This window comes from Limanda limanda, chromosome 6 (assembly GCF_963576545.1).
Source record: "Limanda limanda chromosome 6, fLimLim1.1, whole genome shotgun sequence".
Taxonomy (NCBI): domain Eukaryota; kingdom Metazoa; phylum Chordata; class Actinopteri; order Pleuronectiformes; family Pleuronectidae; genus Limanda; species Limanda limanda.
Window position 1 is genome coordinate 8,354,112 of NC_083641.1, and position 23,860 is coordinate 8,377,971.

Genomic DNA, 23,860 nt, shown 5'->3' on the forward strand with positions numbered 1-23,860 from the left:
CTGAACTTTTGTAATTTTTTAGAAATTGAATTTTCATTTAGCTTACCCTTAAGCATATGCAACTCCAGTGTTTAATAACATTAAATAAATAACATATTAAGAAATAAGTAGTCTGAGGAATTTAATGTGTATGATATAGATATGAAGAAACAGTATATGAAAAATACGTATTGAATCCCCTTAAAAGGAAATGTGACTTGAGCATTCATAGACACTGTTTTATCATAATTATTTTACTTAATTATACATGATTGCTTTTTTATTTTAGATCTTTTCCCCCACTGGTGCAAATGATTTGTGTTGTTTTATTCATAACTACAGTGGCACTCAGTACAGTGCATACCTTCATCAAGGTCCAACAGTCTGCTTATGAAGCCACATTAAAATTCTCTACAACTGGATATCTATTTGGATCTGCACACAATCAGAAATATCAGTCCCTTGGACATGTCAAGCTAAATGAATTATTCTCTGAGTAGTAATATGGAAAAAAATACCCAATCTCACAATGATAAACAATTTGAAAAGAGATTCCTGGATCCGCACCAACATTTAAAGAGTTCTTATCCCTGACCCATAACAAATCTTTTCACCAAGATTCATAGAAATCTATTGCGTTGTTTTTGAGACATCTTGCTCACAAACAAATGGGCAGGGGTGGAGGTGACTAATTACGTATAAATCGTGGTAACATCGAACACACCCTCAGAAGCAGCTTTGGCTTCAGTTCATTGGTCTTGATAATGAACTGACCAATAGTAAAGGTGATGCAGCCAAGCTAACTTTTCCTTCTTATTGCTCCGTTTCATTTCTGCCTTTCCATCTGGTATCACAGCAGTTTCATACAGGCTGCCTTCACTGACCCTCACCTCTGGCAGTTTATTGTTTCTGAAACAAACAGGTATTCAGAAGTGATTGTTGCTTTAAATGTTGTTCTTTAATATCATCCCACATCAATGTGTAAAAGTGAAGATGTGACTTTCCACAGATACATACTTCATACATACTTCTGTTAAAGAGTGTCGATTTCTGCTCAGTGATAATATGTCACAACCAATGAAACCATGAAGACAAGTTTATTCCACTGAAGCAGGAGCAGTGCACTCGTCTCACAATTTTGTGCGTGTAATCTGACAGGACATCAGCTGAACAGATATGACAAATTGACGATGGAGGCAAACAGACCAACACCAAACTCGTTAGCGCTCATAAACATTTACTGCATGAACATTGTGACAAAGGAGTGAATCCGTGAACCCGACCTGTAACCCCGCTCAGTCCAGCCACACAAAAATAACTGCTGGTAATAGCTGCATGCAAGGACTAGCAATTATATGCTGAGTAAATGTCCCAAGATTACATTGACATTTTGCCCTATTTGCCTAAAGGTTGTAAATAATTTGCAAGCGGTGAAAATAAAGGTTTGTTTTTTATCCCCCATTTGAAGTTTGCTGACTCACACAGTGGAAGGAGTTTGCAGTTCATACATTAAATACAACACAAGTCAATATGTTACAGAGGCATTCATATGACTGACACCGTTAAGGTCTTGAGTGATACTTGGTTGGCAGAGGACGGCATTTTGCAGCTGTTAAATTCAGACCCTGCTGTGGCTTCTACACTGTTTGCTGACGAGTGTTCTCTCCTGCAGGAGATGCACAGGTCGGCTGAGAGTTGCTGGATGGCTTGGATTTGAAATCTAGCCTCCCTTACCATTAATGAACCTTCACAAACCGGCCATTACAAGCAAATCCACTCAACTCTGCACAAAACAGTCCCTGCCCACTCGGCTGAGGAACACTTCTCACTTTAAAGCTGCAAACAGCGTTTGCTTCTGTCAGACAAGATACAGGAGTACGCTCTGAACTGTACTGTGATGAGGAAGCTGTTGCAACAATGGAAACATTTACCTTATGAATGGTTTATAAATGGTAGGAGAGGGGGGTGGAGGGTTAAGTCCCTCACAAACAAAGGCTAAATCTGTAAGTGCTGCCCTGTTATTCCTGAAGCGTTTACTCAGAGTGTTTGAAAGAAAGTACATTTAAGACGTCAGCGACAAAAAGGACCCAAACCTGGATAAAAATACCCGACTGAAATGAGAAGCTAATTATATGCATGTCCCTGGTAAGTATAACATCTGCAGATCAAGATACTGGATTTCTTGTATTTTGGAATATTGGGTCTTGACATTTAATAACCGGACATGTTGCTTAGTGAGAACACAACTTCAATTTAGTCGACACTGAACAAAAAGAGAAGCTCATCCCCCACATGCAAGGAAAGATCATGGATTTCTGTTGCCCAATTATTACCCAGACTTAGCTGTGCAAGAACTTAATAAAAAGACAGAGCCCGAACTGATAGACATGAATTGCAATTACACCCATGTCAATCACTGTCAAAATGGTCAACATGATATATATTTATAAGAATTTACATAGAACACCTTGAATTTTTTTTACAAACGGCCTCGTAAGTCCACAGTCATTCATTTGCTCCAGAGCAGGGCGAGGGCTTTGCAGATGCCGACGTCGTTGTAGTTGAAGTAGCAGAGGCCGGCGAAGGTGACGGTGGACAGGAGGAAGAGACCTGCGTTGGCGGCCTTGATCTTTGCGTCACCGTGAACGTAGTCTGTCAACACCTGCCCCAGGCCCCTAGGAGACAAACACAATGTGCAGAAAAGATGAGCAGTGAATGAGTAATTCAAAAATCGAAACGAGAAATACTGTTGAGAGTTGCTCACAATGTTTTTCAGCCTTGTCCTCCCGTTTGGAATTTTCCTTCATAACATCCTCAGTGTCAGTCTGGAGTCTCCAGATAATGTTACCATCATATGAGTTTATATCAATGCCACCAGTTCTTATCCTTTCAGCTAGGTGTTACAAACCCCTCTTTTACCCATGAGCCTCAGCTGCAACGGCTTCAGAGGAGAAGCCAGTCACAGAGCAGGTTCTTAATGTTTCATCATTGCAATTGATCCAGAGACGAAAAGGTAGTAAAACTTAAATAAAGTTAGTTTTATGACGAGTGTTTACAAGCTGTTTTATTTATTGTTGAATTGTTTGCCTCTTCTATGTTAGTGGTTTGGACATGGACCAAACCAAAAAGTCAAAGTAAACATCAAAAATCTAATTTGTTCGAACTTGATTTTTGGTCAAAGGTGACAGACCTGTATCCAAGTTTTGCAACTATTGGGCAAATAACACGCTGCTGATTTTTGAAGTAAATAAGTACAATCCCTGAAATTAAAAAACATTTAAAATAGGGCCGGGAAATTAACCGAAAATGTATCGAAACCGACATTTATAACTTCTAACTTACATGTTAACTATAAACAGCAACAATGATCAGAAGTTTCTAAGACACGTACAGTAAGTGTACCACCAGGATTCTTGAGCTCTCATTTTCACATTATATACTATGACTTCATGTCTTCTATTGAGGCCACATTCACCAGGCTGCCGCTCACTTCAAACATTCCTCAGTGCCATAAAATCCTATTAGGCACAGACACTGCTTATCCCCAGTCCCAGATGTTGTACAACCTTTGCTTTCTTCGACGCCTAAAGACATTGGAGTCTTGATCTAATCTGTTGTGGTCAAAGAGGTCAAAGCTTGACCCTTGCAGACACCAACCCGCCCCTGAGAGACTTGGCTAAAGAAGACTTATCACTAGTAATGCCTGGTCTTTGGCCTTAACCTGCCATGCTGATTGCACTGTAACTGATGGTGGAGCACATCGCTGTGACACTAAGCTAAAGCCACCTTCTCGAGTCTGCTAACAGACGAAACTAACCAAGGCTGAATTAATAGCCGCAGGCAGCTACGGTGAGGCGGATGAAAAAAAGCAAAACCCTGGCACAAAGTTAGCCTTGTGTCCGTTAAATCTTAGTACCGGGTCGAGACCTTTAGGTAAGGAGTTTTGAAGGCTTCAAAGGAATCTGACTCTACCCCAATGCTCTTGATCTGTTAAATCACAATGTGTGTGTGTTAAGATCACAGAGGTGACACTGAGTCAAATTAACGATTTCACACTGGACTGCACTTCCCTGAGGACCTCATGTGATGAAGGAATTCAACCTCCATGTTGGCTTTTTCCCAGGAAAGGTGAGGCTTGTGTGTGTCACTCAATGTCACTGCTTGTCTCAAAGGCTGAAGTTTGTGGCAATGCTCCATTTATTTATGAAGCGTATTTAAAATTCTGTCTCAGAATTGGAGCTATTTAATTCTGAGCCCAGGGTTTTTGAGTGAAAGCATAAATGTCCTAGTCTCAAACTGAAAGATCATGTTTTTGACATTAGTTACATCTGAGCAGGTATTCTCCTGCCCCGGTCTCAGTGAACAGACCAGACTAAACCTGCACCCCGTGCACACGCTGTCTGTGGGTTAAAACCAGTCCGCTCTGCTATGCTCCAGACTGAGGTAGACGGGCTTGGTCATGAGGGATGAATATTGTGATTGTTAACCCTCATGTGCAATAAGAGCATGTGTTCCGCTGAGGTCTGTCAGCCTGCAGAGGAAAGCTTTTGGAATTTCTTTTTATTATAAACGTGTGATGCTACGAGTGAGACTGTAGCAGACCCTCGCGTCACAGCAGCTGCAGGTGTGTGATGATGTGAGAACACCTTTGCACATGTTACCCTAGTTATTAAAAATGTTAAATTGTTTTTTTTTTTATGTGTCACGGACACTTCACAACTGTAAATAGAACATGGTATTCTTGTTGGTTACAGATTAGTGGCCAATTAATGAGCATCAGATTAACGATGTTCTTTTTTTAAATGTGCTTCCCTAAAATTGAACATGATCTTCGAGAAGGTCAAATTGATGTATCTAAGTATCTGACTGTAAATAACGACCCCTACAACTGTGAGATTAACTGGTCTGACTTTCCTAACCACTAACCAACCAGCAGAGTAAAACATGTCTGCTGTGTAGTAACCATGTAAAAAGGAAGTGAATCGCTGTCATTAGAAACCTGTGGGTTAGAGGTGAAGATATGGCACCATTAGAGAGAGTCTGACACCTTCATAAGTATCTTACCAGTGGCCATGCAGTGTCAGGGCAGCCGCCAGGGAATAGTCAATGACAGGACCGGGGCTACAATAGGCCACGGGTCCCATGGCCAGCAGCAGGATGCTCAGCACTCGCTCTGCTGTCCAGTGCATGGAGGCGGCTTTGGAGCCAGCGCCGGCTGAGGAGCAAGAGAAACAGCAAAGGGTCAGCATCCACAATCATTTGCCTGGTAAAACCACACAGTGTGTATCAAGGTGGAGGACAGGACTGCTCCTGAAAAATGAAGCCAATGCATCTCCATCGCCACCTGGTGGCAGTCTGCAGTATAAAGTCTAAACTGTTCCTCTTCCATGTTAGTGAAAGGGACATGAACCAAAGTAAAAAAATATAGTATACATCAAACATGTTTCTCTTAAAGATGATATCTAACATTTAAGGTAGATCTTATTAAACTGATGCAGGTCCAAGTGATCCTTTTTCAGATATGTTGGTTTTAATTAGTTATTTGATGCTATAAAAGGGAAACGTTGTGATTGAGGGGCCTCGCTACTTAGGCTTCATTTACGGATGGAGGGAGGAAGAGGAGACACGTCCTCCATGTTTACAGTCTGAGTTGAAATCAGTTGTGACCACAAACAACGAGCTGGATATTTGAAGAGATTTAGACACTCCTCCTTTGACCTGGCTAGATGACCCTCAAAGAGTTGTAAGGGAACAGGTCAGCACTGCAAAATATGAAGCAGCTGCCAGCCAAAGACAGATAATGAGATAAAGGGACCCAGAGCAACGTCCCCAAACTGAAACAGCACCATGGAGCTACATTTATATCTTATGTGTCTTTGAGTAATATTTTGTAATATTTTTGTGTCAGACAAAAAAGGGACTCTCGTAATGTGCCTGCCTGCACCTTGAAACCTCACTTAGTAATATAACTAAAGTTCAACAAGGGTGTGAATTAATGTGTCTCACAAAAAGTTGAACAACTCTACTTTATTATGTAACAACAGTAAGACACAGCCAGACAACACAATTACAAGAACAAATTAATCACAAAAACACACATCCACACACCTGTGTATAGATGTTAAACATAGCACTTTATTGAAACCACTCTTTTTGTCCATGTCCTAAAATATTGGAACGTGACAGGTGTTTCCTGTTGCCCATGTGTTCCCGTTTCGATGGATTGTAACCATAAAATAGCTCGTAGTGTCTGCTCTTGGGTTTCACCTGTGAATACTGCGTTTGCTGTTAAGAAGGATTAACGAGAGCAGATAGATCATTTTAAAAAGAGAGGAAAATCTATCAGGGCCATTGCATAAAGAGTGGAAATAGCTAATACAAGAAAAACTGAGAAGAACTCTGTGTACAGAGCAAGAGAACCTTAACAGGTCGGCAAAGGGAAAGCTCACATTGTGAGAGATGTGAAAGAAAAAGCTCAAATAAATCCTGGTTTACACCTAAATTATCAGGTATGCGCAGGTTGTTAAACGTAGGTAAACCAGTTTTTAAAAAAGGCGATTAACTCTGTTCCCATTGCCAGTGGAGGAGTTTGCCTTTCCGTTACTTACTTTTCCATGCAACAACAAACACCTTAAGACACATTAATCAACACCTTCTGAACTGGAGCGTGATTGGACGAGACTTCAAAAGGAAAACAAACATGGAGGAGGACCAATATTGTGTGTTTTGTTTTGCAGCAAAAAAAGAAAAATCTGGATTAAGGTGAGTTTTAATGTTGTTTTAAGTCGCAGCTGTACAAGTACACAACATCCGGTTTGTGATGCTTCCCGGTCAGCTTGCTCTCTTTGGCTTTTGCTGGTTTTTCTGTTGGAGCTGATTATCGTACCATGTTTTTCAGAAGAGGCTAATCGGATCTAAAGTCGTCAGATTATCCTCTAATGTGTAGTAGTCAACCAAAATGTCTTCTATGTGACCGACTTTTGGTGTTTGACAGATAAAGCTGACGGTAACTAACCTCACAGTGGGTCACAGTGGTGAGGTCTGCTGACCTGACATGAACCCGGTGTCGAAATACTGACACCACTGTAGCATCTGGTGTGCTAAATGTGGAGCACAACCACACAGGGCTGTGAGCCAGCTGCTGTCCTGTCAGACACAAAAACTGGAGAGGTACTTACACACGCAACATGTTACTTTTATACTGAGCTCTTTTACGGTTTTTGAATTCACTTGATTTAAAATGTCTCTTTTTTTTTATATTCTCTATGACATTGCTCTTATTGCATTGCTGAGCTGAGCTGACCGCTTTCTGTCCAACACTTGACACCCTTACAAATTCATCGGTGCAGGACTGGTCGATATAGCCCAAAATGATATTAAGATAAAAAAGTCCATACCAGCCAATATTGATAAGTATCTCGATAAATGTCACATTATTATTTCTTGCAAGTTTAAAATCAGATTTTTGCTGAGGGTGTGGTTTTAGACTCTTCTTCATCTTCGTTGATCTATAATGTGTAAAACGTCCTCACTTTCTGTTCCTGTTTCAATTTCCATGTACAAAAAGAAATTAGAAAAAATGCTCTGCTGTCTTAAATATTTGCTTTCAAATGAAAATGAGCTCTATTAGATTCTATTATTCCTCTGTATTTTTAGCATGTATTCTTCACTCGCTATATTTTTTCAGTATTAATATGGGAATTTTTCTTTTAAAGTATGTGAAAGAATTCGGATACATTTTTCTTTAAACTTGTGTTTGACTTTCATATTAGTCATTCCTGGTTTCCACCACACCCCATACAGATAACATTTCACTTTATATTTAGTATTTATGTTGTATAATATAAATTAAACTAAACTGTGTCTACACAATGTATAAGCATTATATTGACATATTGAACTTTTGTAATATTACTATTGATAAAAAATATATTTAAATAATTATTAATATTGTTTTACTGCCTGGTCCAAGCGCTACTACTGTAAATGCTGTACAACCAGAGAACAGAGTGGACAAATCCCTATCACACAAGTTACACAATGCATTGTGCGCTGATACCAGTGAGAGCTAAGTTACAACATGCTGCAGTGATAACGGAGTTCAGGTCAGTCGGAGGTGAACCTGTGTTGTGCTGCTGATTCATCTCTGGAATTATTCAGAGGCTGCTGTGAGCCACGCCTTCCGTTTGCTAAGTACTGAGGCTAAAAGACTTGAGTTTTTAACCTGCAAACATTTTTCTGAATTGATCGATTACTTTTCCAGTCTAGAACACGACGGCGAAAAGGCCAATATACTTTTTTTTTCTAGAGCTTATTGTTGCCAAACAGCCTGAACCTCATTCAGCTCAATTTGCCATGAGGTAAGATAGTAAAGTCTCTCTTTTGAGAAATGACGATCGATTAGCTCTTTTGCATTTTTTCCATGAAAAGTTAATCAAACAACTGATACATTTGACTGACTATAAATAAGTTTAACTGCCTGATTGTTGCTATACCAATGCTTGTATGTATGTATGCTGCCTGTATGACACTGACCGTACAGAGCCTGCGACCCATGGATCCTGGCTGTCAGCAGGTGGGGCTGCTCCTGGTAACTGTGAGGAACAACCAGCGGCCTGGACAACAGAGTGCTTTGGAACAACAGAGCTGAGGAGAAAGGACAACATGTCACATTTACAGCTAACATGGAATCAGCTGTATTCAGCTCACACTTAACCACATTTAATTCATATAAAGTAAGTTATTTAATCATGTCTCAACACACCAACGATTATTTACATATCCGACTCTGGTCTGTGATTGAAATCTTTCTGAATGAAATGCAACAATACATACAAACTATTCCACCTTCACCCCTGGCATATTTATTGTTCAATGCTATTTACTACAACTATAATAATACAATTTATTTCACACAGTTGCATGCTTTACAAGTTCAAATGTAAACCACATTATAAGGATGAATTTCATGAATGCATCATCAGAAGATATTTTCTGTTTTGGAGAACTGTATTAAGCCAATTAGAAGCTGAATCTGATTTTCTGAACCATAGAATGGGAACGGTGACTTGCATGTTCATGGTACACGTTGATATTTTAAGAATGAAGTCCCATGTTTAAGGATGGTTCCCACACAGTTTTAGTCAATACGTGCGTGAGAAGTTGTAATTCACAACCGCTGTGCGCAGTGATTAGCGCACAGCACGAACGTCACAGTGAGTTCAGCTGCCTCTGACTGAGCGTCACTGTCTAAACATGAACTATAAAACCCTGCATGACACCAGATGAGAGGGTTTAGTGAGTCAAACAGAGGTGGTTTTCACTAATAATCTAAACTACAGGCGACTTGATCTTGTTCGCTACAGTCGTGAACTTGGGGGGTCTCGAACACACCCGAGGTGTAACACGTCATCTCTGTCCGAACGCACAGTTTCACTGGAGTCAGCGCACACTGAGAAACACTCAAACACCGGGAACACACACAAGAACTCACGTCTCACTCCTCTGCGACACACAGAACTCAACCTGACGATCGCCGCCATGATGATACTCCAACCAAGGTCACCACGGTTACCCGGATGTAGTTGACGTGTCGTCAGCGGGACAAAGATGTTCAGTGTGAGAGATCACAGCCGCTACAGTACTACAACTTCTACTAATAATAATATTACTACTGCTGATACTGCTACTGCTACTACTAATAACATTAACAACAACAACAACAACAACAATAATAATAATAACATAAATAATAATAGTTATAAAACATAGTGACAAGGTGATGCACAAATAGAAAAATAGAAGTACATTTTTTTTAAATGACTAAAACACAAAGAAAAAACAGGTCGCTTTACTAAATAAAAGTGCAAAGATAGCAAATCATAGAAAAAGCCATGCCATACAGCAATGCAATAAAACAAAAAATAATAAAGTACAAACGTAATGCAACAAAACAAAAATAAAAAATAAATTCATATAAGAGAACACATTTGAAGTAACATAAGAACATGTTAAAATGACATTTAAAAGAAAAGGAAGTAGAAAATAAATACAACTAATTTTCTGAAAATTTTGGTAAGAATAATTTATAATATATAATAATAATAATCCTTACAATTTCAATAGGGCCTCACTGTCTGTCAGTGCCTGTCTGTGCTCGGGCCCTAAACAATTAAATTAAATTAATACTGCGCTGTCCACTTCTGTGCAGTAGGTAAAGAAAAAAAATTGTTTAAATTAAATTAAAAAAAATGTATATAATAACAAAAATCCAAATAAATTTCCTGAAAAAATATAATAATAATTATAACCAGGATTGCTCAACCCTTGAAAGTACCAACTATAAAATACAATTTCTAAAATTTGTAGGGCAGCAAGGCAGCACTGAGCGGGCCCGAGCACATGCATTTTGAAGCGGAGATAACTTCTCTCAAACGTTAAACATCTTTGTAAGTGTCACTTCTGGCGTCACATTAAAACGCTGAGTTATAAACTACATGGATGGTTCAGATGAGCGCGGGCCAGCGCAGCAATGCATGCCGGTCTTGCTTGCTCTGACGTCATTTAAACCTTCCAAATATGACCTCAGATGACCGAGGCGGCTGTAGATTTAGGTTTTGACGTTTCAGACACCTTTCACCTTCTGTTCCATACACACAGCAGCCATTCTGACATTAAATAGTAGGTAAACACGTGTAACTAAAAGGGAACCTCACAGATTTCCCACACACTTGTATAGTTACGATATACTTTATGAAGATGAGCACTGTTTATTTCTCGCCTTGTTGCCTGGACCCTGAAATACTGTTTTGTTGTCGAGAGTCCCCCAGCACTTTTTTTATGTCTCTTCACAGACTTTTGCCTACTCTCTGGCTGCGTGACAGAAACATGGGCGTCTCCTGGCCTGGGCATCCGGGGCTGAGGCCAAACCTGGGGGGATGAAACGTCTACAACACCTGAATGATAGAAAACACAACTAAATTAAATTTATGTACAAAGTTTTCCACCAGGCCTCATATTAAGACTCACGTTCATATTTTGATCCCTTCCACTTCCCAGTGAAATCCTGCATATCTGTATTAGAAACATTGTTGTAAGCAGCTCAAAAATATTTATTTGTATTAAAAGAATATGAATGACACCAATCCTGTACTTTTGCTAAACCTTGATGGTTTATATTACGTCGTAAATGTGTCGCAGTTGTAATCAAGAGTGTAAATAAGTTACAAAATGAAAGCTGTATAAAATATCATAATGTGAACCACTTTCACCATAAAATTCATATAACAATTCAAGCAAAAAGTCCTGTTTCACTTCAGATTGATAGTATACCAACTCACTAATGCACCTTTCAAATACTAAGTATTCTAACTAATTATAAATACCACCAGTAAGGAGAAGAGCTTTATATAGTGTGTACAAGATGTATTCATGTATTCCAAAATAGTGAGAGTGGTTTTGAAATTGAATCACACTGATTATGGCTCGTGGGATTATTGTATTTCTTGATATTGACTGTTTGTATTAAGCTTTGTCATCAGTCCGCCTTGCAAATAAACACTTAATAGTTCTGTATGTATATTTGTTCAGAGGCCCCTTCCAACACCATGAGACATTTGATCTTTTATTTACTTGACAGTAATATCAGGTGTTGGAGAGTGTCAGTGCTCCCTGCTGCCGCCTGCTCTCCATCCATTGACCAGAGGGGGCGCAGTTTGTGTTCATTTTCATTTAGACAGCCGCTCCATATGCCTTGTAGATCGGTGCTTTTCACCCACAATCCATTGCGGCCGGCTCCGACCCGCAGAAATCGAAGGTCACCTCGGTCCACCACGTTTCCTCCAGGAGCTCAGCACCGACCTGCCGCTGCCTAGCTACGCTGCGTAACGACGCCATGGACAATTTCGATAATTTCAACGCGTCGGAGAAGGCGGAGGCGTCGGAGCTGCAGCGGATGATCGCGGTGGAGCAGCAGAAAGCCCAGTTCCAGGCCCAGGTTGGTCTTATAACCGGACTCACCTGAACCGGTCCTGTAGCATCCAGTTCCGCAACACGTGAGCTCACACACCGGTGTTGATCTCAGGGCTGAGAGCCTCTCTCCTGCGGTGGGATTGTTGAGACATTCAGCGATTCCTCTGCAGTCTGGGCAGAAATAAGCTGTTAGAATGTGATAAGATACTCCAGCTGTTGTTTATGATATAACACCCTCATGGCTGTACCCGTGCTACGGGGGAGCTGGACTGTAGAGGCTAAGAAAACAGTCAGTTTCAGTTACTTTAAATAAATCTGTTTTTTGAAATCATTATTGACCACAAGGAAAGGTCAAACACAGCTTTCAGCACCGGACAGCGCCCATGCAGCCACAATACATACACAAACACATCCAGAAGAATAGTGTATAGATAAAAAGGGCTATCACAAAACTAAAAATTAAATCAAGAATATCCAAAGTGCAGCCACAATGACAACTGTGTGCAACTTGACAGTACCTTGGTTGTATTTACAAGTATCTTTAGCAAACAAGGATAACTTTGCATTGTTACAGAATAAGTGTCTGTCACAACTTCAGATGCAGGCCCAAGCCCCTTTAATTTAAGGACCAAGCATGGCACAGTGTAAATACATGGCTCATGGTTTTTGTTTGTTACTGCATTAAGAATGTTTTAGATGTTTAGAGACAGTTTACATGGACACCAACATTCTGATATTAACCTGAGTAAGACAAAAGTCTGAATAAGACATTGTCAAGTTAACATTTTCTGAGTACCTTGACAAGAATACGGCCATACTCTGAATAAGCTCTAATATGATGATGAAGTATTATGACCGTAGTTATGTTATATAGGTAATGTATTCATCTTAATTGCATCATAACGTCCTATTGGAGGGTTTTTTCACTAACCTTACCCAACCCATTTTGCAACATCGACATACAGCAATTACCCACAGCTTTGTGACACCTTGGGTTTGATTATAAACAAGTTGTTGGACACACTGTTGTCATGATTCATATCAGAATATGCTCTGTAACATCTCAATTATCATAGTAGAAATAGATAATACAGATGCCGGTGTTTGTTGGCCTCAGTATTTGCATGCAGAGCTATTTGGAAGGCATCATTACATTCCACAGCTGCACTGGCATTAATCACTGTGCCAACGTAACTGGGATTTGGCCAGTGTGTCCCATTACATGTGTAACAAATATCAACTGCTCATAAACACCTGCAGGTTTCCAGTTGACTTAGCTTTGATTCTGTCGCCACAATCTCACAGCCAATGATCAGATGCTGGTTCACTATAAACACATACTGTATATTACCATGATCTTTACTGAAAGGGACCAGCACATAAGGAAAAGACCCAAGGGAGAGACAAAGACCCCCTCCAGTGAAGATCAAGTTCTCAAACTTATGCAATCTTACGTTGGCAACACATTGTTTGCTGTTTGATAACATAGTCAAGCTAATGTTGTAGGGAGTGACACATACAATACATTACCATTCTGATACAAGACACTTGCAGGAAAGCCTTTACAAAATAATAATAATAATAATAATATATACACAGTATAATATAATTTATTTATATGGCACCTTTCAAGTTTTTTACAATTTATTTTTCTTCATTGTCATTAGAGTCTGTTCCAACACATGTGCCTGAATTAGTCCTGTGTCATTGTGTAGAAACGTGCAGAGGTTTGTGTGTTTGCTGTGAAGGGTAAGAGCTGCAGGGGTGGGCGAAGACAGAGGTCGTGCTAATTTGCATCTTTATAGATCTGCAAATACTAAGTCAAATGTGTTGCATGTAAGTTTGCGGTTATACTTGATGGCTTGTTCATGGCGTCGGCCAACTGTGACGACAACACTACTGGTTTCCCGTTTCTACTCGTACCTGAGGTACAGAGACTCCGTGCAATTTTCTCTTTATAAATAACCTCTAAGAAATATTCAACACTGCTGGAAAAAAGTGAAGAAGAGGGGGAAACGGAAACAAAAGTGTTATGGCTCAGGTTTTTTTCCCCTCTAAGGAAAGAAGGGGACGTCTTTAATCAATGCCAATTTGAGAAAGTTTCACCACCAGCCTAAATTACTCTTAACTTCTATTGGGCCATCAAATGCAAGGATTGGAACAGCTAGTATAAACTACCCTATTGGCTATTTTCAGGCCATGAAGGAATGTATATTGTAATTGTAAATATAGGATTTTTAGGAACAGAGATGGGTTTTAAGGCTTTAATTGATACCTGGAGAAGAACTTAAAGACTAATGACAAACACCTCTACTCATTATCTTAATCACAAATCTTTACTAACTAGATTTTTAGGACTAAAGGAAAATAATGTTTGGTTTTGTTACACCTTAATTGCTTATGATTTCTTTCGCCTTTTTTTTTCAGCCATCCCCAGTCTAGCTTTGGATCCTGTCAGTAACCACCTACTGATAATCCAACTAAAATGTCTTTCTGTGATCTGTCCATCCTCATGAATTATTATCCCTATACTTCTGTTAATCCGCTATATTCTACTCCTCTCGATTCCAGGTGCACAGCTTCACTGACATATGCTGGGATAAGTGTATGGAGAGTCCGGGCTCGAAGCTGGACTACAGGACGGAGACGTGCCTGGTGAGCTGCGTCGAGCGATTCATCGACACCACCCTGACCATAACCAACCGCTTCACACAGATGGTGCAGAAGGGCGCTCATTAATGATGGACCACAGATGCCAACAGGACTATATTAAGACAGAAATAAAGTTTTCCCAACACAGTGATGGAAGATAATGTGAAGAGGACGTGGTTTTTATGACTTACTGTTTAGACTGATGGTGCTTGAAGGGTCCACAAAGAGTCGTGCAACGTGACCTTAGTGAACTGACACTGTGATCCTTAGTCTACTTAACAAAATGTGGGACACGCACCTTCCCCTCGGCAGTGTTCATTCACCAGCATGTGGATGGAATATCTTGGGTTACAGTGACTTCTTTTTATTTGTCTGTTTTAGTGTCACACCAGTGAAAAAATCATCTATCTGAGAAACAGGAGGGAAGATGACAATTTATTGAAGCATGGCCACACGAATATCAAGGACAGCTTTGATTAATAACAGACTCATATCATATATTTATTTGAAACAACTGAAAGCTCCCAATCAAGGTCAATGTCTTAGTAAAATGTATTTGAAAAACATTCTCCTCTGTGCAAGTAAATGTATCCTGACACAATCAAAATGAAAATAAATGTACCATAATAAATTAGAACAAAAAAATCCTCATGACATCAGTCTGTTGTCTCTTTGTTTGAAAACGTACTGATTGGCCAAAGGGGTGGGGGGCAATATTATGAATGGATGAACACACATATATATCTATATATTGGCCTTGTCAGTCTTTGTTAAAAATTAATCTTTCTGTTAAAGCTGGCAGTGGCTGATGTCTGTACATGGTGTTATTTCCCTCGACATGCAACAGACAATATTTTAACATGAATGTATAAGTGTATTCTTGTATCAGTATTAAACCACTCCACATGGGCCCTGGGAGAATTCCCCAACAAAATGCCAGTCTGGGGCCTAATGTTGGTCTAATGGATGTTCCAGTTATATCAATATATTTTAGGAGAATGTTTTTCATTGATACTTGAGTACATTGTTTTCTTTTGTAACACCTTTGTCAGACCTCTGACACCCAAATAACATTTAAATCAATAACTTCATGCAGACTTTTTTTTTCTTGAACCAAAGAGTAAATTTAAATACCTGAAATACAAACCAGCTGAACTGAAATTATAACAATAATAATTATAATAACAATAATGAAATACAGAAATTAAAGACTTGATAGGGGTTGGTGTAGAGACATATAATTATCTTCTGATGCTGCTCTTCACCATCTCCCAAGTATCAGGCATTGAATTGATCAGACAATTAACCGATTGGTCGATCAACATGAAATTATCTATCTTGACAGCTAATGAATTGTTCAAGTCACTTTATAAGCTATATTGACAATATTCTGCCTCCAGTTGACATTAAATTTACTGCTTTTATTTTCTAATAGCTCGGTAAACTGAATATATTTTTGCATGGGTGTAGGATGAAAAACAAACAGGATTCCAAGGTTCCAGAAAATGATGTTCTTCATTTCTCTGAATGTGAGTTAATGTGTTCGAACATATGTAAAAAGAAGAGTCAGAAACAAAGCTACAGTGTAAAGCTGTTGATATTTTTCGCTGCCCTGAGTGCAGACTTCATGGCAGTTTCAATCCACCCATGAGGCAACGCTGTGTGTTCTCCTGCAAAGTGCACCCGTCCCTCACTCTGGAACAATTGCCTGGCGTATTGCCCCTGCTGGTAGGGCATATACAGGGCAAAGGCTCCCAGACTGTAAGGATCCAGGCCCCATTTCTTGACCAGCCCCCCTGTCCACAGGTTCCTAATTCCTTCTCCGTGCATCTTAACCAAGTCCTCCAGGACCACTGCCATCACCTCCTCCTCACTCATCCCTTGGAAGAGGGTGGAGTCGTCGGAGCAGGTGTAAGATGCCAGGAGGGCCCCTGCGTCTGTGCCCTGGAAGCTGTGGCTGGGGTAGTAGATGAAGCGCGCGGGACGGTCTGTGATGCTCTTCCCCCCACTGATGCCTTCTTTCTCCCAGAAGCGTTCCCTGAAGCTGAGCACCACCTTGGTGGAGCTGGTGTAATGAATCGAGCGCAGGGCCTCCATCTTGTCCCAGGAGAGAGGGGGCTGGAAGTCAATGAAGAGGGCGGCCTTGGCTGTGGCCGTAACTAGGATGTAGTCCACTGTCAGGTTGGTTAGAGAGCCTGAATTACCCCGATCCTGATATGTTACGGTTACATTGTTGCCACTTGTTTGGTTGATCAGCTTGACCTTGGAGTTGAGAAGGACTGTGGAATTTAACATCTGGTAGAAAGCCATGGGGAGATGGTCAAAGCCATCAGTCACTTCAAAGTACCTGGAACAAAAACACACATTTAAAAACGTAATCACAGTAGGCTACATCATTCAAATTTCACTTGTCAAGAGTTTCATTGAATAAACCCCTGAAATTCTCTCTGTCTTCCTGAAAGTTACATATTTAGCTGATTTTGTCAGTGAGTAATGTCTCTTCATGGCCTTAAAATGGCCTGTATGTAACACTGCATCTTCGCCTCCTTCAATAGTCCTCATATCTTAGATGCAAGTGAGCCCAGCCTGTGTGCAGCTCTGACTCTTCTCACACAAACCTAACTAGTGTACACTACACAATGACAAGCAGAGTAATTCAGACAGACATTGACTCATGATCCGACATGGACCAAACTAAAAAGTCAACATACACGTCAAATTATTTATATATAACAGTTGTTTGTCTGTTTAGGTCGTTCGTATATCACCTGTGTGTTCATTTTTCTGCTTAGTTCAGTTTTGACTTTTGATATTATAAAAAGATGGGAAATGTTATTGACAGCTGTTTTTGGAGCGTTGCTTGCCTGCTCTCTGTGCCTCACCCCTGCCTATACATCTGGGACCTTGTTTTTCTACAAAATCACTAAAACTGGGTAATCTCTGCATGAACATCCTCTTTGAGGTTCTTCTTTTGCGTTGGTTCCCCCTGGGTGTTACAGAAAGTTAACATTAAAGGTGACTTAAAGCTACAGGCAGGAGAGTTTGTGTTATCGTTGCTTGTTGAATTGAAAAATATGCTTTGCACAATATGCTGTATATTCAAATCCGACTGAAAAATTATGCACTCCATGTGTGTTGCCAGACGCATAATACAACGGATCAATTGAATGTTTCTCACTCAGTGTTGTCATTGATGTCTGTCTGTATGAACAGCGTCTCCAGCAGTGATGAGTGGAAGAGGCTGTTTTCATTCAGGATGTCCCCAATCATCCTCATGGCACCGCGGCTCACTTTGGCCTCCTTCACCAGATAGTCCTGTGTGCAGTCGAATGGAAAATGTTTTTCAGGTGGTGAAGGCTTTCATTCAAATTCAAACTATGGCCTGTGGGACAATTTCAAAATCCACAAACTGTTACCATCACTGTGTAGGAATCATATTTAGCCAGCATGGCACTGCAGCCAGAGTTCTTTAGGTCATCCCTCACCTGTGCACATACAAAGAAAGAAGGTCTTTAAGTCAGTCTTTATCAGTCAGACTTTATTTGTATAGCACTTTTCATTGAAAAAAAAGAACATAAAATGTTTTACATAAAAAAATGTGCTTTGCCTAATATCTGTTTGTACTTTAATTTAATGAGATGAGCTGTTTTGTTTGTTTATGTGGCTGTTTGGTTGTTGTGTTAATGTAGTGTGTCAATGATACTGTTGGTGATCATTCTAACAACCTGCAAACATTATGAATTATTCTGAGGGGAAAGTAAACAAACCTTCCACAGTGCCTCACTGAAGATTTGAGCGGCTGACTTCCCCCTCTCGTTTTCGCTCAGGCTATAGTTCAGCAAACCAGGGTTACTTTTCACATCATGGGTTTTCTCTAGCACTCCATTTATCAGATAGTAGGTGTTGATGTCTTCTTGGATGAAGCGGTTGAGGGAAATTGATAATTTGGAGACAAAGGAAAGCAGGATCCTGTGGGATATATACTGATTATATAAAGCTTTTCACTGTACTCAAATATTGTACTTGAGTCACACCCTCACCTATGAAAGTTGGGGATCCTCATGGGACCTAATTCTGCATACCAGCCCTCTCTTCTGTTCCTGAAGGTCTCCACACGTCCTCCGATACGGTCACTCGCTTCTATTATGGTCACCTTGTTGTCCATGGGGACACAGGATCATCATGTTAAACACACAGCATACAATAATTTCAAGGATTCAAGGAATTAATGGGCATTAAAATACAACCTGTGCATTTCAAGAGAATCAAATATCCTGACGTTCTCCAATCAAAATTCACCAGACAAACAACAATGGTGTTCAGAGCACAGACCTCTGCCAAGTCCCAGCATTCGTCATTTTGGACGTCATTTTAACCGCGGGATCGGTTTCATTTATTTGCTCGTCAATGGTGTTAAATGGTCAAAATAAGTAGAAGTAGTCAAAATGGACTATATTCCACATTTTTGTAATGCACTATTTATATCTTAATTGATTTTATTTGTCTATTTCAACTGAATGAGGGACTTTAGTCGTTGGACAACTGGATTGTAAGTTATCAGAGAAACAAGTTGAGCACATGTTAGCAGCAGATTGGCTGACAGCCTTCCTAGACGTCCAGCGTAGAACACCTCATAAATGCATCTTTTTAATGTGAAACTGTTTTATTTAGTGTTTTTACTAGATTTTACCTCGTTATGTTTGTTTTAAAGCAGGGGTGACCTCTGCGGACAATTCTGCCTATCTTAAAAACTTCCTGAAGCATTTACACTGAATAGATTCTAAATGGCCTTGGAAACGGTCTGTATTTATAGAAACCTTTTTTCTAGTCTTGATGACTCAAAATGCTTTACATTACAAGCTGTTGCCATTCACCCATCTGTTCATACAGTGCACCTATGGGCAGCAATTTTTCTGTGTATCTTGCCCAAGGACACTCATGCATATATGGAAGACTGGGATCAAACCATCAACCTTCTGGTTAAAGGACAACTGCTCTACCCGCTCATCCACAGCCACCGTAACAGGCCACAAATGGTAAGAACAAAACAAGCAACAGGTAAGAACAAGTAAGAAAAGATAAGAGCAAAACAAGAAGACAGTTAAAGTTAAAATCTTATCATCACATATAGTTGAGCGGGACAACACTTCAACACCTGTGGAAAAATACCATTGGATGCACACACAAACATGTGTTTACATCTAACTTAGTGAGGACACTCGTTTGCATAATGCGTCCCCCAGCACCTGACAACCCCTGACCATGAAACAGTCCATTAAAAGTGAGTCAGAAATATCGTCACTTTCCCAAAATGTTCTCACTCTGTAAGTTGTATGCTAGGAATGGTACTCACAAATCTTTGTCTCACACAGTACACACACACACACACACACACACACACACACACACACACACACACACACACACACACACACACACACACACAAACACACAGATAGATCAAGAGGTTGACTCAAGGTTTGATCACAATGTTTTCCAGTTCAGGTCATTCTTTCATCACCATCACACATTTTACCTGATGGCCAGCATCTTCTAAATACTTTGCAGCCGTGAGTCCTGCAATGCCGGCACCGATGATGGCCACATGACTGGACGTCTTTGTGGTGGGGAGACCTTTGTTCACCATGTCGAGAAGCTCACTGTAGTCTCCGTCTGTGAGGCAGTCGTTCAGAGGGTCTCCAGTGATCCCACTCACAGCAATCACCACAACCCCCACTAGAACCAGAGGAACTGACGGAGACAGAAAGTACCAATTCATCAAGGGGGATTAATTCAAAGCATCACGAGGTGAATATGGAGAAGTGAGGGGCTATTCAGACTTCTGACCACTCAAACTGAAACCTGCTCAGCTTACAATCGTAGTCATGTCTCTCGCCTCTAAGTACAACACATGAAAAATGACTGTCTTCACATAAATGTTGTGGTCATATTGCGTTTTGCACTAATTCACTTATACTGTAATGCTTATTTAGATTTTTCACTTAGACTCGACAGAGACGTTTCATAATTTATGAAATTCCAATAGCTGCATTGGGATTTTAGACAGATATGCTAAAGTGCTTGCTCCTGGTTGTAACTGTTAGGTTTCTCTATCAATTTTTCAGGTCTTGACCTTATTATGTTATGATTTTGCACTTAAATTTGAACATAACTAAATACCTTTTATTAATTCATTCTACTTTTTGCCATGATTTTTTTTTGTGAAGCACTTTGTAACAATAATTAGATCAGAGCTGTACAAATAAAGTTATTATAATAATACTTATTATTATTATTACTACATTAAATTATAATTCTTGTCTGATTTGACAAGAAAAGCAGGCAAAATAAAAGAGCAGCAAAAAACTGTTAATAAATACATTCACAAAATATGAAAATATCAATTACATACAAAAATATATACAATCAGCTATGCAGTTCTGATTGCATAGCTGCTATTGCACAAAAGTAAATGGTATACATTGAAATATTTTTACCAGAGACATTGAAGTATTGCACCAAATGTAACTATTAAATGAATGTATTGTGTCTTTACATTTTAATACTCACAGAATGTACACAGTGCCATGGGAGGGATCATCTTGAGGATGGAACTCCAACGTCTAGACTTGTTCCCAGTGCTGCTGCTCCTGACACTATAAGAGGGAAACGACACCTACCAAAGACACAGAATTGAATAAGTTAAGTGGATGATTAACAAGTAAAACTTGAATATCCACCTGATCTAAATAAACTCGGACACACATACATTAAATCAGATTTAAAACGAGCAGCACATGCAGAGGTGAACGAGAAATGAGATTTCTCTCAGGCCACATTCCACTCACCTTTATCAATGGTAAATTCTCGTACGTCATCATAAACCTCTGCATGACTGAGGAGAAATGAGCAAGTCCTTGATAAAGCTTCACTTCTAATGCTGCGTCCCCCTATATGGAAGCAACCTGCAAAACCTGGACGCGTGGTATGTGTGAAATTGCACACAACGTCATCTTAATGAGGGGACTGTGTGGCTCCTCGAGACTTGAGTCTGGAAATATTTTCCCACACCGGCTCCAGAGTCAATCATACTGAACAAATCAGATTAGTGAGCTTCTACTAGTCATCTGCATACCTCATTTCCTCCATCTTCATTCATTTCAATATCTGACCTGAAAGTCAGTGGTATCGAAAAAAAATGCCTAGTTCAAATTTAAAGCTGCAATACATCCCATGAATTGTTCTACACTCAACAGCAGTACATTTTTTCAGTTGTTTTAATTTAATGTCATATCATCTGTAATGCCATAACAAAGACGTTCTACTAACCCACCCCAGTCTGTGTCCAACAGGTAAAAGCACAGCTTTCAGATGCTGCAGTAAATCAATGCAAAAGCAGGATGGTCAAAAAGGAGTAAAGTTAAATTTTCCTGACAATATCAGGGGCTGTATGGTGGTGATTCATATTCATAGCTAAATTCTGAATAAACACTTCTGTAGGAAAGGAAAGTGAAAGAAATAAAGCAAAAACACACAATTTTATTTAATTGAAAGACATGTCAAAAACCATAAGGAGCATGAAGTGTCTGGACTTCCAATACTCTGCTGACTTATGCCACAGCCTGGTTTGAAGTGCAACAGTTTCTGGTTCAGTGGAAAGTGGGAATCCTTCACCTGATCAGCAGGTGAGACTATGTCACAGGCTGCAAAACTATCAAGCAGTATAGGAATGGTGTGAAACTGAATATGATGCTGGTATTGCGCAGGTTTTAATTTCACATTTTGTCAGCAAACGGGGGAAAAGACTGAGTTGACTGAACCGATGGGGCTTGTGGAGTGAAACCATCCATGGTAATGAATAATGTGCGTTAAGCTGCTGCTCTCACAACGGCCTGAGGAAAGAGACAGGGGTCTGAGCTACAGTCAGCTCACAGGGTCTGATGAGTGCAGGTAATAAATATATATATATATATATACATGACCCCCACTGTCTGCATGTCAAGTTTCAGGAGACTTTACTTCAGTAGCAGTACCACAGAGCAGTAACACACACACACACACGCACACACGCACACGCGCACACGCGCACGCACGCACACACGCACGCACGCACGCACACACACACACACACACACACACACACACACACACACACACACACACACACACACACACAAACACACACACTTCAAAATGATTTGTCACCGATATATATTTTAAGTTATTAAAGAAAATTCAGCCGACTTTCCCTTTAATTTTCTCAGAAATACATGCATGTATATAAAGAATATTACATTTCATTTTAAAAGTGAATGTATGCAGCTCCAAGGACCTGTACCGTAACACCGCAGATAGACGCGCATTGGTTTTTCAAGCTGCGTCTGGCGCTTTTGGCGTGACCGCGGTTCTCACAAACCACTCGGGACCACGTGAGCGCGCCGTGCCGACGCTCGAAGTTACGTCGCGATACCGGAAGTAAACAAAGCGGACCGCAGTGTTCGACGCCCCCCCCCCTGCTGTGACAGCCTGTGCAGGTGAAACGCAGCTCTGTTGTTTTGGTCTTCTCGTTGAAATATGTGTGTGTTTGTGTGTGTGAAGCGTCCTCAGACCTGTAGGGTCACGGTGCTGTTGTTAGCTAACGAGTCAGATTCTAATGCGACCAGGTTTAGGCCACAAACTACACAATTTAAGGTTGTTATGCGCTTTGGATGATTATAACGAAACACATGACATTATCACAGACTTCTGACAAGTCGACAGCGTCTTGGCTTCACTTCGGGAAAATACTTGACAGAGAAAGAAACTCTTATGTCTCTAATACTTCGACTCCGCCTTTGACACCTAGTCCCTTCCCTCGTCTAATAGACCTCATGTAAATGAGTAGGTCTTACACAGTCAATAGCACATGAAGTGGACATTGTCTTGGTCGGTGTGGATTAACCTGTTTCCCAAATGTCAAGAGGTTGTTTGTGAAGGGCTCAGTAAACTACATGAGGTTTAAAAGCGGATGTTTGTCACGTAACAACTTACTTGTGAACTGTCATATTTCTCTGCGGGTTTTGCTGCAGAGCAAACACGTTTGTGTGCAGCTAACTTTAGCTCATCATCCCCCCAAGCTGTTTGGGGTCCTTATCACGGATAAAGACAAATGTGACAGCTGTGATTCAACTGAACACTGGCTGAGTCACCAGTAAAACCAGTAAGCATTGGTCAGACATCGTGATACCGACGTTAGCTGCTAGCATAAACATGCTCGCAG

The 23,860-nt window shown here is 40.2% G+C and overlaps 4 protein-coding genes and 1 long non-coding RNA gene across 6 annotated transcripts in view; 3 read left to right on the forward strand and 2 right to left on the reverse strand.

The window, feature by feature from the left end:
• Positions 1-912: 912 nt before the first annotated feature.
• On the reverse strand, positions 913-9,559 carry sdhdb (succinate dehydrogenase complex, subunit D, integral membrane protein b). The gene is made up of 4 exons (XM_061073100.1): positions 9,473-9,559; positions 8,515-8,625; positions 5,044-5,194; positions 913-2,654 (listed from the first exon to the last, which is right to left on the reverse strand). Exons 1-4 carry the CDS (start codon positions 9,519-9,521, stop codon positions 2,489-2,491), a joined length of 477 nt encoding a protein of 158 aa, XP_060929083.1. The 5' UTR covers positions 9,522-9,559; the 3' UTR covers positions 913-2,488.
• On the forward strand, positions 8,143-11,516 carry LOC133003382 (uncharacterized). 2 transcript variants are annotated; one of them, XR_009678279.1, is made up of 4 exons: positions 8,143-8,339; positions 8,522-8,714; positions 9,497-9,619; positions 10,833-11,516. It is a non-coding gene; the product is annotated as an uncharacterized LOC133003382 (long non-coding RNA). The 2 variants fall into 2 exon arrangements; XR_009678280.1 differs by having other exon boundaries at positions 9,497-9,597.
• A 270-nt stretch (positions 11,517-11,786) lies between these two features.
• timm8b (translocase of inner mitochondrial membrane 8 homolog B (yeast)) lies at positions 11,787-15,255 on the forward strand. Its single transcript, XM_061073178.1, has 2 exons — positions 11,787-11,974; positions 14,521-15,255. Exons 1-2 carry the CDS (start codon positions 11,873-11,875, stop codon positions 14,686-14,688), a joined length of 270 nt encoding a protein of 89 aa, XP_060929161.1. The 5' UTR covers positions 11,787-11,872; the 3' UTR covers positions 14,689-15,255.
• Positions 15,256-16,179: 924 nt separating this feature from the next.
• il4i1 (interleukin 4 induced 1) lies at positions 16,180-21,494 on the reverse strand. Its single transcript, XM_061073618.1, has 8 exons — positions 21,450-21,494; positions 21,172-21,277; positions 20,138-20,352; positions 18,642-18,754; positions 18,369-18,570; positions 18,018-18,086; positions 17,780-17,916; positions 16,180-16,948 (listed from the first exon to the last, which is right to left on the reverse strand). The coding sequence occupies exons 1-8, from the start codon at positions 21,492-21,494 to the stop codon at positions 16,180-16,182; spliced, it is 1,656 nt and encodes a 551-aa protein (XP_060929601.1).
• A 1,586-nt stretch (positions 21,495-23,080) lies between these two features.
• Positions 23,081-23,860, forward strand: part of snx19b (sorting nexin 19b) — a gene marked incomplete at its 5' end in the record, with an annotated part of 31,060 nt that continues 30,280 nt past the window's right edge. Inside the window, one exon of the mRNA XM_061073551.1 lies at positions 23,081-23,135. Coding sequence (XP_060929534.1) covers positions 23,081-23,135 — 55 coding nt within the window. The remainder of the gene's footprint in view (positions 23,136-23,860) is intronic.

What these genes read in the sequence shown, in the direction of transcription:
- timm8b (XM_061073178.1), top strand. Translation starts at nt 11,873, where the DNA reads ATGGACAATTTCGATAATTTCAACGCGTCGGAGAAGGCGGAGGCGTCG. An exon ending in AAGCCCAGTTCCAGGCCCAG is followed by an intron (nt 11,975 to 14,520) that starts GTTGGTCTTATA and finishes TCTCGATTCCAG; the next exon opens with GTGCACAGCTTCACTGACAT.
- sdhdb (XM_061073100.1), bottom strand. Translation starts at nt 9,521, where the DNA reads ATGGCGGCGATCGTCAGGTTGAGTTCTGTGTGTCGCAGAGGAGTGAGA. An exon ending in TGGGTCGCAGGCTCTGTACG is followed by an intron (nt 5,195 to 8,514) that starts GTCAGTGTCATA and finishes CTTGCTCCTCAG; the next exon opens with CCGGCGCTGGCTCCAAAGCC. An exon ending in CTGACACTGCATGGCCACTG is followed by an intron (nt 2,655 to 5,043) that starts GTAAGATACTTA and finishes TTTGTCTCCTAG; the next exon opens with GGGCCTGGGGCAGGTGTTGA.
- il4i1 (XM_061073618.1), bottom strand. Translation starts at nt 21,494, where the DNA reads ATGCAGAGGTTTATGATGACGTACGAGAATTTACCATTGATAAAG. An exon ending in AGAATTTACCATTGATAAAG is followed by an intron (nt 21,278 to 21,449) that starts GTGAGTGGAATG and finishes TGTCTTTGGTAG; the next exon opens with GTGTCGTTTCCCTCTTATAG. An exon ending in GACATCAATGACAACACTGA is followed by an intron (nt 16,949 to 17,779) that starts GTGAGAAACATT and finishes TTTTTGTTCCAG; the next exon opens with GTACTTTGAAGTGACTGATG.